Consider the following 18,305-nt stretch of genomic DNA (forward strand, 5'->3'; position numbering starts at 1 on the left):
ACCTACTTCATATTTTTTGCAAGGATTAAATCAAGTAATGTTTTATAAGTGCTGGGTTTTTCATTATTAGTATTAGTATTAGGAAAGTAACATACCTTATGTATGCAAACAATTTTAGGAAAACTTTCTATGAGGTCTATACATTGTGAAAGGAAATGCAAAAGCTTGAGAATACAAACAGAAAACCTATGAAATAAGTAATATATATATATATATATATATATATATAGAGAGAGAGAGAGAGAGAGAGAGAATTTGCTTTATAATTTTGCCCAGACATACACTATTTACCAAAATTGAAAAAAAAATCAATCTTAAATTTGGTGATTATGGGAAGTGAAATAAGCCAGACTGAAAAAGATAAATGCCATATGATTTCATTCGTATGTAATATCTGAAAAACAAAGCAAATGAATAAACAAACAAAAAGTAGAATCAGACCTTTAAATACAAAGAATGAATCGATGGCTGCCAGAGGGAAAGGATGGAGGGGTGGGCAAAATGGGTGAAGGGGAGTGGGGGACACAGGCTTCTGGTTATGGAGTGAATAAGTCCTGAGAATAAAAGGCACAACACTGGGAATCTAGTAAATGATACTATATTAGCATTGTATGGTGACAGATGGTAGCTACACTTACAACATAGAGATGTTGAATCACTATGTTGTACACCTGAAACAAATAGAATACTTATACTCAATTAAAAAAAGATTAAAAATTTGATGATATTAGGGAAAAAAACCCTACAATGCTGCTGTCAGCACCCTTTAGAGATAACGTATCCTACACTTTATATTATTTCTGGATGGCTCACATACAACGTCATACACAGCCCACATCTTCTCTACAACAACCCTTTGTTCAACTGTTTTGAATTTCCTTCTATTCTTTACCTCTAGAAAAATGCCAGTTCAAATACTATGTAATCTTTGAACTATTTTGAGTGCCACTTCTCTGGGTAACTTTCTTTGTTTCTGATAAATACGTATAAGCCCTTCCTTCCTAACACCTATAATTCTTCATCAAATGCTGTGTTGCTTTCAATTTTAAATTTTGCATGATTTGGAACTGTACTATGGGTTACTATATTTGTGGGTCTATAGTGCTTGAAAAGTGGTAGCAGTGGGTCTTCTACACACACTCATTTGTATACATTTGTTGAATACATTAAATATTGTCACAAAAATAATTTTTCACTAGAATTAAAAGGAATTTCATAGACTGTTGAAGGAAAGAGTACCTGATAGTTTTGAGCATTCTTTTCATAATGTTGTGAGTTAAAAGGAAAGTGAGGGTCTGAGTTTTACTGTAAAATTACAAACAGGAAAAATAAATTGGACGTCTGAGAAAAAGTCAGTCTTACACAGAAGAAATAGATAGCAGATAATGCTGCAGCTGAAATGGTTGGTGTATCCACACAAAAAGTGGTGGACCTTGAGGTGTAGCCTGAGTTTGATTTTCAGCTTTTCATTTCAGGAGAGTATTTTAACAGCCTTCCTCAGAGTATTCAGCATTTCTTTCATTTCAGAAGTAGAGATTTGAGAAAAGACCACGCATCCCATAGAAATGTATGTGGTTTCACAGTTCTCTGGTGGTTCCTAATCCGTTGTAACAAGGAAGAGCTATACAGGTAATGAATAGAATGAATGTAAATGTCTTACAGAAGGGCACTACTATGCACTATCTTGGGCCAGGCAAACCTTTCTGGTGGAGGGGCTGTCTTGTGCATTGAAGGATATTTAGCAACCTCCCTGGGCTCTGTCTATGCAATGTTACTAGGATCCCTTCTACATCTCACCAACACTGTAAAGAGCAAAAATGTCTCTAGATGGTGCCAAATGTCCTGGGGAGGGGAGGGCAAAATTGCCTCTAACTGAGAACCACTATTTTAGAGAAAACTCCAAAGCGGCTTCACAAAGGTGAATCGGTGCCTAATTTTCTTTAGTATTTATGTAATTACTGAGAGATACGTATAAGGTTGCTAATTAGTATAAGGTTGCTAATTAAATTATTTTGTTCAGAAATCTTTATATAATAACATTGCTATAAGGCAAAGAATCACAACTCTTTCATCTACAAAATACTTCAAAATTTCTCAATTGTCCTTGACAGAAATTTGCTGTAGGAATTATTCTGTATTATTTACAGAGAAGAGAAACACCTTGTTGAGAAGGGTATGTCAACTATATGGTCACCTAATCTTTGTGAAGGATATATCGTAATAATTAATAAGGAAATGTATATATTTGTTTTTTAAACATTTTCCCAGTTTTATTAATATATAATTTTTATATATAGTTGATATCTAATACTATGACACGTATTAGTTTAAGGTATACAACATAATTATTCAGGATATATATATATATATATAGTTAACATCTGTCACTGCACATAGTTACAATTATTTTTCTTGTGATGAGAACTTTTAAGGTCTATTTTCTTAGCAATTTTCAAATATGCATATGGTATGTTAACTATAGGCATCATGCTATACATTACATCCTCAGAATTATATATCTTATAACTGGAAATTTGTACCTTTTAACCACCTCACTCAAAAGAATATTTTCATCTGTCAAAGAGGAAAATGATGTGAAAGGGAGATTTAAAAGGGTTATAAAAGAAGAGACAGAGAGAAAGAGAGAGAGAGAGAGAGGAGAGACAAATAGACAGACTGATAGTCTATGTGGTTTATACCTAGAATTTAGTAACAGTGCCAGATAGGTTTTATAATTTGAAGATCATACAGAGTCAAAGCAAATGTTTTGCCAGTTTCCAATTCAGCCAGATGAAAAAAAAAGGTGATTTTGGAGAACAATAGAAGACAAAAAAGTTACTACAAAAAGCACCAATTCCCATTCTAAGAGGGAACAGGAAACACAAATTTATTGAGGTGTGGTTAAGATCAGGGGAACAAGATTCAAACTGTCTAAGTGATTTGTGATCGTGTAACTGGGGTGAGTGACTCCTCTGAGCCTTAGTTTTATGTTCTGTACAGTAAGTCAACCAAGGTCTACCTTGCATGCTGTATGAAAGAGTTCAATGAGACAACACATATAGAACATTTACAATGATAACTTTTACCAAGTATTTGATCAATGTTCATTTTATTAGAAGATTGCTGTGACACATAAATTTGATTTTATAACACACTAGTGGTCCTAACCAGTAGTTGGAAAATATAAAAATCTGCTTTTCGTTTATTCAATAAATATTTAATTAAGGGCCAGGAGTTATTTTATGGCCAAGGATAAACCAGTGAACAAGACAGACATAATCTCTGCTCTGAAGAACTTGCTTTTCTAAGAATGTAATAAGCACTCAGCAGCACTACTTATGAAAACTAACGCTAGGGCTTTGCATGTTACAGTGTGAATGTTATAATGTATAATGTTATAATGTTACAATTGTGGTAAACAATGGATATGAATGGTAATAGTACAATTCCTTATATGTTTTAGGAACTATATAAATGTTTATTACGGACTACTCATAGGAAATAACTTTTGTGAACACATAAAATGATCAAGATGATATTTTGCTTTTAACCAAGGATCCACATAATGCCATGGGCAATGCAAATGACTGTTGCTTAAGTTATAAACCATCTTTGTTCACTCAATATATTATACTGTATGGAATGATACACTATATAGCTAATGATAGTAAGCTAATGTTAGATGTTCCCTTATGATTGATTGTTTCCCTTATTCAGTAATTTTTCATCATGCAGAACAGGCTGATGTTATTTTATATAACCTTAAATTTCTGTTGTATTTCTTTGATTAAAGAAGAGGTAAGGTGTTTCTTTCCTTTCTTTTTTTTATTGGTAAAACATTTGATTTAAAACTTTTTATTCACCTACAAAACCCTTAGTGATGGATAAATGTTGAACGACTGACACTAAATACTTTAAGAGCTTGTGCTTTCAAGAGTGTCCATTAGGTGGTTTAATGATAGCTTCATCACAGATCTTTTCTCTTTTCTAAAATCTTTGTTAAGGGTATAGAAAATCCATTTCACTGGATCAATATCTTTACTTTGATTCAAATCCTGAGTTGTTCAAGGAAAACAGGAGGTGTCCTTCCTTCCCAAGTTCATAAAGCTTTTAAAATTTTTAATAAAAATGATAATTGTGCATTAACCTATCTCTTGATAGTAATTGTGCTTGTTTCTAAATGAAACCTAGAATTTTTCAGATAAGTACAAGAAATAATGCTTCAGAATAAAGTGTGTTTTCTTTCCACATTTTAGTAATTTTAAAAATAGATTTTAAAGAGTGATATTGTTCCTACAAAAGCCTTGGAAAGGAAACATTGGGCTTTTTAAATATCTGCATATTTTGCTTGTTTGCTAGTACTGAAAATTATTTTTGGATGAATGAATATATCCCTATTTTCTCTATTCTTCTGCAAAACTTTCTCATTTGCTTGCATTTTGAGAGAAATGAGAAGCAACTCATTCACTTATTCACTCAACACTTAAAGAACCCTTAACAACATTTCAGGCATTTTGTTAGGATCTGAGACCATACAATTAAATAGGTTAAGACCTTGGATCTTGAAGGCTAAAAATGTGTTGAATGAAGCAGCCATGTAAAAAAAAAAATGTGTATTTTACTATGTGCAGTGTTTTATATTAACAGTATACATTCTGTATTATGAAATAATTTAAACCAAATTATTTGCTGTTCTTTGCCATTTGTATGTGCTTATTATATATTATATATGTGTATTATCTATTATATATATGTTTATATGCTATAAGCATTATATATTAATCATAAACATTATATATTAATCATAAACACTTTATATTAATATCATAAACATTATATATCATTCTATAAGTACATTTATGTTCAATGAGTGTGGTGTTGTTAGAGTTGACTTACTTGAAGACATTTTAAAACAGACATAGAAATCGTTATTTTCAAAACAAAGAAGTGTCACGTATAAGACAAAGCTAAGATAAATTCAGAGCAGTAATAATGCATTTTACTGACCTCCTTATTTACTATCATTAATTGGTACAATACAATGTATTATGTTAGCAATGTAAAAACAATACAGTAGATATTCCCAAACAACTAAAGAAAAATGCCATTCTGTTTTGTGAAGATGTGAAACAGGATGAAATGAATTCATATTCCATGTAGGAATAGATTATTTCTGAAGCAAGCCTGGAATTACTATTTAAGTAAACTTCAGTTAAAAAAAAATACTGTCAATCCTGAGGTGCCTGGGTGGCACAATCAGTTAAACGTTGGACTCTTGATTTCAGCTCGGATCACAATCTCATGGTTCGTGAGTTCAAACCCAGTGTCCGGCTTGGGATTCTCTCTCTCCTTCTCTCTCTCTCAAAATTAAATAAATAAATAAACTTTTAAAAAATATTCCCAATTTTTTGAAAGCAGAAAATCTACAAATAACTTAAGAAATATGAACAGAAAAAGAAAGTTTAAAATTATTAACAGATAACTTGGCAAAGGCATGCAATAAAAGGTTTGGATTGTACGGTATTCACTTTCTCATTCCTATTTATACCTTGGTTGGTAAAAAGATTAATGAGCTAATACATGCATAAATTTAAGATTATTTTTAAAATCATTATTTATTATCTGTTGTGCATTGTGACACTTTTTAGAAGTGACACTTTCTCCATTTGTTTTGATATATAACAAAATAAATAGTAGAGAAAAATATGTTTACCTGTTGTTTTCAATTATTAAAATATATATTTTGAAGAAATCCTGGAGACTGAAGATTCTTAAATTTAACTCACTTTTTTAAATGACTATAACTTTTGGTTTGTCTTTTTATTGGCTAAGATAACTGAATAAGTATCGGAGTTCTATACCAATTTAAAGACATTTTTATAGAATATTATTGATATTTCACTAAAATAATTTTAACCTAGCAGTGCTTGATCAACTCCCTTATGGATACAACAAAGTGATTGATGAAAATAAAATAGAAGTAGTAATGACGGATATCTTTATCATTAAGTAAAAACCTGTTAAAGCACAAATTACTTTTTGTTATTAAAAAAATTCTTTGGGGTACCTGGGTGGCTCAGTAGGTTAGGCATCCAATTTTGGCTCAGGTCATGATCTCACAGTTTGTGAATTAGAGCCCTGAATCTGTGCTAACAGCTCGGAGCCTGGAGCCTGCCTCAGATTCTGTGTCCCTCTTTCTGTGTCCCTCCCCCACTAAACTCTTTCTCCCTCTCTCTCAAAAATAAATAAACATTGAAAAAATTTTAATAAAAAAATTCTTTGAGAAAGAGTCAAGTTTGGGGTAATAATCACATTACTGTTGTATTTGATGTGGTAAAAAATGTAATTTTGTGTATATTGTTAAAATGGACTATTTAAAGAGAAATGCTGACTTATGTGGAAACATAACTTAGAATTTTGGCTGATTGAATAAATTTCTTCACAAATGAGTGATACCCCTGCCAAAATCATAGAGGAGAGAAACTAGTTTATGAGATATTTGCATTAAAAAACAAATGGTCATTTTTATAATCATGAAAAGTTGTTATCTAATGTTATCTAACAGAAGATTTATACAAGGAACAGAGTCAGCAACAGAAATTTAATTAAATTAAATATGAGCTAAGAGTATAAGTCTATCTAAGGCTTATAACATGAATATTTAAGATTAATTTGGGGCGCCTGGATGGCTCAGTAGGTTAAGCGTCCGACTTTGACTAGGTCATGATCTCGCGGTATGTGAGTTTGAGCCCCGCGTCGGGCTCTGTGCTGACAGCTCAGAGCCTGGAGCCTGTTTCAGATTCTGTGTATCCCTCTCTCTCTGACCCTCCCCCGTTCATGCTCTGTCTCTCTCTGTCTCAAAAATAAATAAATGTTAAAAAAAAAATTTAAATAAAAAAAATATTTAAGATTAATTTTACATACAACAGACCACAACAAAATTTGAATTAAGCACTTTTTAATATTTTAAAATTAATATACCAAACCAATAAGAAAGCATAACAAAATCTTTAGTGTATTCATTCATTTAAGAATTTATTTATCAAGCACAGATTTTCAAGTATTGTGTGAGATACTGAGGAAATAGCAGTGGCTGTTTTAAAATCACATAAACGTGAAAAAGAGAACATGTAGAAGAGGTATCTTTTCAATCACACTTGAGGATAATGAATGAATGCCCTTAGGAAATGATATTTGAGTTGAGATTTAAAAGAGTTAAAGAAGCTCCCCCAGAATGGAGTATTCCAAACAATTTGTATAAAAGCAGGATGAAACACATTTATTAAAGGACCTGAAAGAAAGTGTAATTATCTGGAATTCAAAGAATGAAAAAGCATGTTAGAAGGCAAGGGAGTCAAGAAGTGTACAGATCACATGAAACTGAAAGGCTATCTTAATAATTGTGCTTTTAATCTTAAGAGCAAAGATTAACCATGCAGAAAACTGATGGTATCAGATTTACGTTTTGAGAAGACAACTTTATTAAGTTCTAAGAGTTAGATTTAGGGGGACAACAATTAACACGAGAGAGACCATTCACTATTGTGGTAAACTAGATAAAACTAGTAGTCGTGCAGCTATAAAAAAGAACTGAATCGATGTGAAAACTATTCAGGAGGTCAATCAACCAGACCTGATGAACTGATTGATGATAGAAATACAAGGTTACAGGAGGTGTCTGGTGTAAGTAGCTGGGTGGAGGCTTGTTGTATCTATAGAGCTAGAGGTTGCCGGATGAGGAACAGGGAGGTAGGGGTTGGAGACCTTGAGCTCATTTAGGACATAGTAAAGGCACCATGTCTTTTAGACATTCAAGTGGACATGTCCGATAGGTGCTGCATTACGTACGTGTGGTTTGTGCTAGAGAGCTGCTCTAGGATGTAAACCTGAGAATGATTGGTGAGTAGATAGAAACCGAAGTGATGGCTGTGGCTGAAAGGACCCAACCAGAATTACCAGAGAACAAATCATGATCTTGGTGATCTCAGTATTTAGAGGCTAAATTCCAAAAGACAACTCAACAGAATTTGAGGGGCAATAGCCAGAGATATAAGAGTCGAATCAGAAACATGGAGTGATAGGCTATAGAGAGGGGGGTATTCTTAAACCTAGCAAAGATCATTCTTAGGCATAGAGACTAATCAACATTTTCAGTAAGGTAACTGAAGTAAAATAGAAGAGCATTGTGTTATATCCCTCGATTTTGGTTACTTCAGAGGTTATTTGGTGATCTTACCTTTTGAAAGTTCCACAGAAATGCATGCAAAACATATTATGTGCTTCAGCATTTTCTTATGCTTAAAATTCTGTATTTTGGATATGAAAGGAATCCTGAATCTTGCTTCAGGGAATAATTTGCTATACAAAGTCTCACCTCTAATAAACTACTTATACAAAACCGGCAGAGCTAAGAGAAATCAGACCATATTCTGTTTTCCTCTAGTCTAACAGTTACCCACTGCTATGCATTTTACCTTGCTGACACAGATTGCCTGTGGCGACCTGCCCATATCCCTTTCGCATACACCATTTCTGGGCACTGAGCAGACCAGGAATGCCAGGGAAATGATAGTCTTCACTTCCTCCAGAGTAATCCTCAACCAAACACTAATGAAAATCGGTAAATATTCCCTAAATACTGCTCTCCCTTGTTCATTGAACACGGTAACTCTGAGGCATTCCCTACATTGTCCCTCAGAGATCCATAGCAGAATTGAATCCCAGTTGCCCACTGTGTAATCTGCTCAAGAGCACACTATTTACTTCCTTCTCTTCCTGTCTCACTTTCTTGTCCTTCCTAATACCACGTCCATAAAAGTCATGTCTCAGGGTCTGTTTGTTAGGTTTCAGTATTTGTCAGGGTTCTCCAGAGAAACAAAACTAATAAAATGTATACATAAAGAGATTTATTATAAGGGATTGGCTCACACAGCTAGGGAGGCTGCAAATCCCAACACCTGCAGGCTGAATTGCCAAGCTTGAGACCCAGAAGAGCTGATGATTTAGTTTGAGTCTGGATCCAAAGTGCTGATAAATTAGGAGAGCTGGTGGTGTTGAGTCTGAAGACCAATTGGTTCAAGACCCAAGAAGAGCAAATGTTTCACTTTGAGTCCAAAACAGGAAAAAAGTCAATCTTCTAGTTTGAAGGCCCTCAGACAGAAAGAATTCTCTCTTATTTGGGGAGGATCATTTTTTTTTGTTTTATCCAGGCATTCAACTCATCTGACAAGGCCCACCCTTATTAGTGAGTGCAATCAGCTTTACTCAGTCTGCTTATTTAAATGTTGATCTCTTACCCAAGTACTCTTACTGAAATGCCCAGAATAATGTTTGGGCAAGTATCTGCGCACCCCTTGGTGCAGGCAAGTTGACACATAAAATTAAGCATCACAGACACCCAAGTTAATGCGACTCTCTTTCCTAGAATCACATTTTTCTGAAATTTCTTCTACTTCTTTTTCTGGAATGAAGCTTGTTTTTATTTGTCAGGATGAAATTACATTTTGCTTTTTATACATGTCAAATTTCAAAAGACAATAGACCTCATTTTCCAGAATCATTCTGGCTCACATTTGTTACCCTGTATAATTGTTAACATTTTGCCTTCCCTTTTTAAAATGTTCTGCTTTGAGGAAATATTACATAGTCATTATAGTCAATAACTGATTCCATAAATGTGATGGTGATAATCGAAAAATTACCAAAGTGTAATTTAATCCTTTATTAAATTTTTCTCCCCTACCGGCTAAAGGTATGATGAATATGTGTCATAGTTCTTCAAATTTTTTTTTTCTGGATTATTTCACATTGAAATTATCTACCCTAATATATATGGAATGCTTATGTGCAACCAGGATATTATTGTTGATTATCATGAGTATATTATCTTGTTGAAAGGACTGAAAAAGAATGTATTTAAAACATATAAATAATTTATAAGTATGATATAAGGTCTTCCACAGGATCATAGTTTACCATTTGATATATGACAAGGCTGAGTAATATTTTCCTGAAGGAAGAGAACAAACCTAAAAATTACAGTTGATAGATACTTATCAGTTTCAAAGTCAGAGAGTGAATATAACCCCAGGATGGTTCAGTTCTTCCATCACAGGTAAGGGAAGGGAATATAATTGTGACTATCTGGAGCATTCAGGGCCTACTTTGTTTTTTGATGAGGATGCAGAGATAAGAGCAGGAGGCAATCCCACATTGATTGGGATTCCATGTTGTGTTGGCCACACAGTGCTAGGACTAGCAATAAGCAAAACAGATGTAAGAATAAGCAGATGTAATAAGCAATGAGTATGTTTACATCATCTGTGATTTTAAGCTTATTTTCCAGTTCTGCTATGAAATATGTGTCTCTGTGTTGATGAAATAATATCACGTGGCGTGAAAATTATGTCTTAAAGTATTTTTGAATCTTCTTTCACCAAGGATGATTTTAAAATGGAAATAAAATATTTTATAATAATTATGCTGTAGCATATGTAACAAAATGTTAACTTCTAGTAATATTCAAAATAACGATTTTAAATTATTTGCCAACTGTACTTTAGAGCAAGCAACATGTGCCAAATGCTGCATTACTGTATTTCAAAGAGATTCTGCATAATGCTTATGAGACAGTATGCTTATGATCCTGAGTTCTTTGTGGGTTCTTTATTGTGATTCCTGGTATTCCTGCCACAGAAAAGTGCTGTTATTCAAATGTACATAAATGCATTCGGTCCATAATAATAGTATTCATAGCCATCTATAAATAGTCAAAGAAACAATTGTATGGAATGCTTGATATTCATCTGAACCACTTTTTGCAATTTCACTTTTATATTCAGATTTCAGAAATAACACAACAGTGGTGCTCATAAGATATTCAGATATTTTTGTTAGCTTTTCACAGACAGGGTGGTAGCTTCTTAAAATTGTATACTCTGTTTTGCTAACTCTGAGAAATTCCTTGTAAATATACACGATAGTAAGATAAAGCCTGAACCTACACCATAATGTGCAACTATTAAATGTATAGTTTTATGTGTATTTAGTGTCATTTCTTAATATTCCTTTTCATTTTTTTCTAGATACACCATCAGTTAAGATTATACCATCCACTCCTTTTCCACAAGAAGGACAGCCATTAATTTTGACTTGTGAATCCAAAGGAAAACCACTGTAAGTGATTTAATGAGCAATAAAGTTTTTCACTTTTTCTCCTATACTGCTTTGATTTCAGGCTTTAACGGCAGAAATCCACTGTTTTTGTCTTTTCTTGGTGGGCAAAGTCATCTCTAGAACAGAAATCCCCTGAACCATGTCTTCATTAAGTATCTGTGGAAGATTGGTCTTTTACTTTGTCATCTAGTGAAGTTTCTGGGAAGGTTTCCAGCTGTGATTTTTTTTCTTTTTATTTCTAGTAAGATATTTCAACCTGAAAGGAAAGTGGGCTTAATCAGTCACTGTTTATGAGATTGATAGAAGTTACACATTGCTGAACTTCTCCCATGAAAATCTTTGAAAATATTGAAACATCCTCAAAATATCCCCAAGTTTTAAAATTAAAAGGGAAATCATTTTTGTAATAAGGGAAATAACATCTACATTTCTAATATAGCCCCCATGAGACATAATTTGTGAATGTGATATGCTTCAACATTTCCAATTGTAAGGTGATTTCATTATTAGAATACATAAGTTCTAATATCACTTCAACTTTAAATTACTTTTTGGCGTTCATGTTTATAAACATTTAACATGTTTATAAACACAGAAAATCTATTTTTATAAAAAATTTAAGTGTGAATTATCCAAATATGTATTACTCAAAGACTATTTGACAGCCATTTGATCATTCTAATATAGTGGGAGTCTAGATTGAGCTGAAAGTCATTTATTTGATTATTTTAAAAGCTTCCAATTAATTTGTATTTCTGTTTAAATTTTAATAGGAGAAATTTAATTGTTTTCAGTATATAATGATAGGGGGCTGCTTCTGTGCAAATCAAGTTAAATTCTTAAAAAAATTATGCCTGATAATATTTGTTATTTAAGTGTATACTTCTTATTATTCCATGAGAAATTTTTCTAAAAGAATTTTAAGACAGAGCCTGAAATATCAAATCCTCAATTATGTGGTATTATAATTTTTAACACACTAAGTGAATTCACACTTTTTTAATCAAAGTTTTGATATTTTAAAACTGTTCTCTCCTCCAGTATTTTTTTTCTAACGATAAAAATAATACTGATTTAAAGAACATTCAGTAAATCCATTATTTTTCTTCTATCTTTTAAAAAACACTTAAGGCATTTTAGACCTTGAAAGGAAAAAACTTTCTCATAGTAGCTTACTACATATACACTGTGCAATTCACTTATATAGTTCTCACCTTCTGGTAAGCTTAAATTGCTTATAGAAAACATTTTTCTACCACAGTATGCTGAGTGTAGCCGTGCATGTCGGTATTATAGCTTTAACAAGAACTTCTGGCTACAAATTCAGTACTTTCAACTAGAGAAGGAAATGGAATAGACTCTAGTCAGCTTCAGACATGCTTAATTCCTAATTTCTTTAGTTGTGATTCTGTGTATCTAACAACAGAGTTTCTTTCCTAACTTTTCCTTCCATTCCCCCCCCCCCCCCCGTTGCTTTCACTTATTATTTCCCACAACAGTCTCTCTCTGTTTGCTTCTGCTTCTGTTGTTATTTTGTTTTGTTTTGTTTTGTTTTTGCTTTTTTTCCTCCTTATAATCTCAGAGGTCAGCATATACATGAGGACACAAAGGAACTCAGGGTGAGGGCATAGCAAAGGAGTTTTGCTTTTACCTTTTCTTCACTGATCTGCCCCAAAGTACATATGTGTACATTTGGAATATGTGTACAACTTAGGCAATTAAATGAGATGACGATGGGGGCGCCTGGGTGGCGCAGTCGGTTAAGCGTCCGACTTCAGCCAGGTCACGATCTCAACGGTCCGTGAATTCGAGCCCCGCGTCAGTCTCTGGGCTGATGGCTCAGAGCCTGGAGCCTGTTTCCGATTCTGTGTCTCCCTCTCTCTCTGTCCCTCCCCCGTTCATGCTCTGTCTCTCTCTGTCCCAAAAATAAATAAACGTTGAAAAAAAAAATTTTTTTTTAAAATAAAAAAAATAAATGAGATGACGATGGAAATGATATATCCCTGTTCAAATAGCATCTAATTACCTGTCAATGATCTACTCTTTGGTTCCACATCTACTTCCACCAGTAGAAAGAGCATTTAATTTATGTGAATAATTCATTTGGGAGGTCTACATAATTGGCTCTTTAGGTAGTTGTTTTTCACCAGTTCAGATATGGTTGAATAATTTATGGTTGTGTCCTATTGTGGGTCTCTGTTCCAGTTACCTAGAAATAAGCGTGGGTGTGTATTACTCCTCTGCACTGCAGATGAACAAAAAGTATAATAGCCTTTCATTTATTTATTTTACTTAGTAATACAAAGCTTCCAGAAGTTTGGGAAATAGAAATGCTACATTTGTCAGAAAAATCCCGATTAATATCATAGCACTTTGGAAAAAGATAAAGGAAATAAGAAAGCACTCTTTATTTTACAGAAACGAAAACTAAATCTCAACAATGGTAACCAAATTTCCTTTATTCACCCAAGTTTAAAATGGATGACTCAGGATTTAAATTCAGTTCAATCAGTGCCCCAGACTTCCATTCGTTCAGCTGTTTTCTATTTCAATTGCCAAGTTTAAATTGTCACTTATGCTAGCCAAAGTAACTTTTGAAGAACTAGGATGGTCCCTACAATAATGTTTAGCCCTGAAGATGAACCCCTAGATGCCTGAAGGTGAAAAACTGGTTAGTCTTAAGAAATATTTTCCTTTTTCCATCCTCTTTTAGCAGGCCTTTTTCTACATGCATGCCCTTTCTGGAAAGTTGACAAAAGCCTAACAAACTGACTGTTTCTAGCAGGAGGTTATAACCACACAAAATATCCGTGATTAGTATAATATCTTCTGGTCATTCCATAAGAGTTAAAATGGTCTTTATATTTTATCTTCAACCTTATAGTTCCCAATGTTATATTCTGTATGCTATAGCCTACAAATTAATATGTATTAACTGATTCTCTTGTGCTGTACACTCATTTGCAATTTCCTTTTTATCATTTTCTTTCCTAGTAGATTGCCAGGCCATTGATATTAGAGAAATAGCCATCTTCTTTGAGTCCTTCTCGTCTTTAGACCACTGCTTCTCTTCTGTTCTTCCGAATCATCTTAAAATCCACTCTTCTGCATTTTCGAAGTAACTATCATTTCTAGTAAATGAAGGCATTAACTTCTTTAAAGACAGAGTAATTCCTAGCCTCTCTTTAGTTTTATTCTATCCCCAACAGTGCCAGATGAGGCATATAGGACAAAAACCAAGGTAAGACTGAAAAGAAATCATTGGATTTTCCCAGAAGGAAATCTTACTGATCATAAAGAAAACAGTCTCACTAGAGCAAGTAGAACAGAAGGCAAATTGAAATGGATTAATCAGGAAATTAGTAGGCGGTGGGGAAGTAAAATAAATGGAAAGGCCACCCATTTCAGAAAATGAATCATGAAAAATAGAACGGAATGAGAAAAGAAATTTTTGTCAAACAGGGTTTTAAAATAAAAACAATAGTAAGAGAGATTGTCCATATTTTGAGATAGAATTTTAAAAAATCCCAAAGAATGGGAGTGAAAATGACTTGTGTGATATCACATACACCCAGTGGGCAGGCTTGAATTTCCTGTCTTACTCTGGTACTCACTGTCAAAGTTCTGCTCTATTACTTTGCAGGTCTTATACCTGATTCCCCATGTTGTTATTTTGAAACCACGAAAAAGCAACACGGCAGCTTTTCTTCCTATTGGCTACACAAACACTTAATTTCCACTATCTTTACCATTTATGCCTGATGCACCTTGAATAAGCAGGTGAAAAATAGAAATGGATAATGGATATATGATTCTTTTTCATCTTGTACCTTTAATCCATGATCAAATCTTTATTGTTTCTTAAAAAAAATATTTGACCGAGGGGCGCCTGGGTGGCACAGTCGGTTAAGCATCTGATTCTTGATTTCAGCTGAGGTCATGATCTCATAATTCATGAGTTCAAGCCCTGTGTTGGGCTCTGCACTGCCAGTGCAGAGCCTGCTTGGGATTCCCTCTCTCTCTGTCTCCCCTGCTCATTCACTGTCTCTCTCTCAAAATAAGTAAATAAACATTAAAAAAAATATTTGATGTATAATTTCCTGAAGAATGAGTTATTCACAGTTATTAGGCATATGGATAGTAGACAAAATAACACTACTATCTTTTGTATAAATCATGAAATGATGGCATGGTTCAATTAGTACTGAAACTCATGTTCCTAACCTGCCCTCCTGTATGCTAATGTTGTTTTCCTTGTTCTAAATGTGAGGGCCCCAGTGACTGTTTATGAACAATCATGCCTTATTTGCCTGTTTTGGATGGAAGCCTTTTGCTGTTTTCCTGTGGAACAGCTGCATAACTTGGGCCAGGACCAAATTGTTCCAGTTGACATTACTATAGAGGCATTGTATTCTTTCCTTAAAAGAGAGATTACTGTACATGTCTGTCTATTGTTTTAATTTTAGTTTAAAGTGAGGACAGAGCTAATGCCAACCACTTTTCTTTCAAGTCCCCAGAGTTTTTGCAACCTTCTTCTTTCTTTGGCTGAATTCCCAGACAGCTTTCAGGCAGCAGCATTCTCCATTTATAGAAGTAGAGAAAGAAAAAAGCTGTTACATTACATTAAAGTCATGACCTTAAAAGGTATGGGGTTGCCCCCCCACCACAAGCTATAGCTAAAGAATCATCATTTATTTTAATCAAATGTTTAACACTATGTAAATTTGCTTCACAAAAGCAGTGGGACATTTTCAGTCAAATAAATGTATATTTGGCATTTAATCTATAAAATAAAATAATTATAGGTATGGATAAACTTTTCTGTGTATCCAGCATGATGTTTATATTTTGCTTACTATTTTACCTTCTGATAACCACAATTTTTCTTATGTTTTGGCATAAATCTAATATACATAATAGCCTAGCACAAAACATCCCTTGTTAGGGACAATTATGTGTCCCTCTAAAATGGGACAAAATGATTTTTAAAATGATCAAGAATTTAAGAAGAAATCTGATAAGAACATATTGATGCATTTGATGCACTTTCCTATTAGCATAATAGAGATGAAAATGAGATGTAAATTAAGGCAAAACAGTTTTATTATATCAAGCCAGTTTTCTCAGCCTAAAATGACATTTTTACAAATCATAGTTTATTTATTACTTGTCATACAATCTAATCACAGCCAGAAGAAATGACAAAGTAAACCAGGAGTTAAAGAAAGCCAGTCATCATCAGAGTGAAATGTTGTAGGCCAAAACTGGACAAAAACGTAAATTTTGAAAAAAGAATATTGATCTACAGTAATAGTAAAGTCATACCATTTGACCTAATGCAAAATAGATGTTAATTACACGATAGTTATTTCTCTACTGCCATCTATGTTATAGAAAGCTATCTCATTAACCATCCAGGTCTGTATTTCTGTTCAGATATGATGCCTAAGTGGTCATGCTCTGGGGCATTAAAAGCTGTGGGGTACATTAGAAAGAGAAACACAAAACTAGGTTTGAATTACAAATCTGTGGATATCTGTGGCCTGAGTGGATTTGAAAAAGTCATTTAGCGACATGAAGTATTTTATTTTTAATTAATAAACTTTACTTTTCAGAGCAGTTGTAGGTTCACAGTGAAATTGAGTAGAAAGTACAGAGTCCCCATGTACCCCCATCTCCACACATGTTCAACATCCCCTACTATCAACATCCCACAAACCATGAACCTACATGGACCTATCATTTTTAAAACAAAATCCATAGTTTACATCAGGGTTCACTCTTATTCTCTAAAAATTAATAGAATTGAATCTAGTGAACAAATTGTTTTAAAGATTACTAACAATGTATATGGAATTTCTGCTTCTAAGTAAATTTATAATAAATAATAATCATGAAGATGATAAATTATGATTTTTTTCAAAGAATTACAGATTCTATATCTTACCAAATTTTAAACTTAGGAGTCTTAATTATATATTTAATACATATGCTAATATTGGACTGCTATGGCAATCCTAGAAACTGAGTTATCATCTCAAATTTCTTCCATGGCTCCGAAATTCAAGGTTCCATGCAGAATGAACACGCTCTAGGACAATGGTCTGTGACTTTCAATAGCCTGTTTGAACAGCAAAGGTATCTATACCAGAGTCATGGCTGATTGAACTGATTGAGCAACATGGCTATGTTAGCTGAGGTTAAATGGTAATAATGAGGTGATAGAAGAGAGGCAGAGGCATGAACCCATGTCAGGGGCAAAATATAATATAGCTTGAAATGTGAAACTGGAAAATACTGAGCCACAGGTACAGTACCTTCATAGTGCTAAAGGTAGAAAAAGTTTTAGAGTAATTCGAATGGACTGGAAGGGATAGAGAATGAGTTCTGGTCCCACACACGTGAAAAAGGCTACACTCCAGAGCACTTCTGCTGGGATGAAAGAGAAGTTATAACCAGTTAGCAAGTTTTGACCAAAAGCCAAAACAGGAGATCTGAAAATCTTACACAACTGAAACTGAGTGAAAGGCATGACTCATGAGTGTTTGAGAATCCAGGGTCTGTGATGTATAAAACCTTATTTTGATATGGCTTCCCAAATTGTTTTGTTTATTCTGTTATTTAAACCATGCAACTATCTTGTTGTAAAACACTTACAAATTCATAATCATTTCTAGTTTGTAGAGATAAGGAAATAAGGAAAATAAGTCTTGTGGGGTTATATGACCTTTTCACACAGATGATAAATGGTAGAACTGAGATTACAAACATGCTTTAAAAAAATTTGACAACAACTGGAACACCTGTGTGACTCAGTTATTTGAACGTCGGACTTCAGCTCAGGTCATGATCTCAGGGTTTGTGAGTTCGAACACTACATTGCATTCTCTGCTGTCAGCATGGAGCCCTGCTTGCACTCTCTCTCTCAAAAATAAATAAACATTAAAAAAAATAACAACACTAATGGTTATGTTTTCTTGTTTACCCAATGTTTTCAGTTCTCCTATTTTATTGATTTTTCACAATAACCTGGTCAAGTTGGCAAGAATGAGAGCTCTCACCAACTATTGGGAAAGCCTATATTTCAATCAAATATGTAAAACAAAATGTAATTTATAACACAATTAGCA

General features: G+C 33.7%; 1 protein-coding gene across 2 annotated transcripts in view; it reads left to right on the forward strand.

The window, feature by feature from the left end:
• Positions 1 to 18,305, forward strand: part of CADM2 (cell adhesion molecule 2) — a 336,787-nt gene that overhangs the window by 195,049 nt on the left and 123,433 nt on the right. For both annotated transcript variants that reach the window (XM_053903225.1, XM_053903226.1), the window contains exon 6: positions 11,085 to 11,175. In XM_053903225.1, coding sequence (XP_053759200.1) covers positions 11,085 to 11,175 — 91 coding nt within the window. The remainder of the gene's footprint in view (positions 1 to 11,084; positions 11,176 to 18,305) is intronic.

Source organism: Panthera pardus, unplaced genomic scaffold (assembly GCF_024362965.1).
Source record: "Panthera pardus isolate Hobbes unplaced genomic scaffold, ASM2436296v1 HiC_scaffold_16, whole genome shotgun sequence".
Classification (NCBI taxonomy): domain Eukaryota; kingdom Metazoa; phylum Chordata; class Mammalia; order Carnivora; family Felidae; genus Panthera; species Panthera pardus.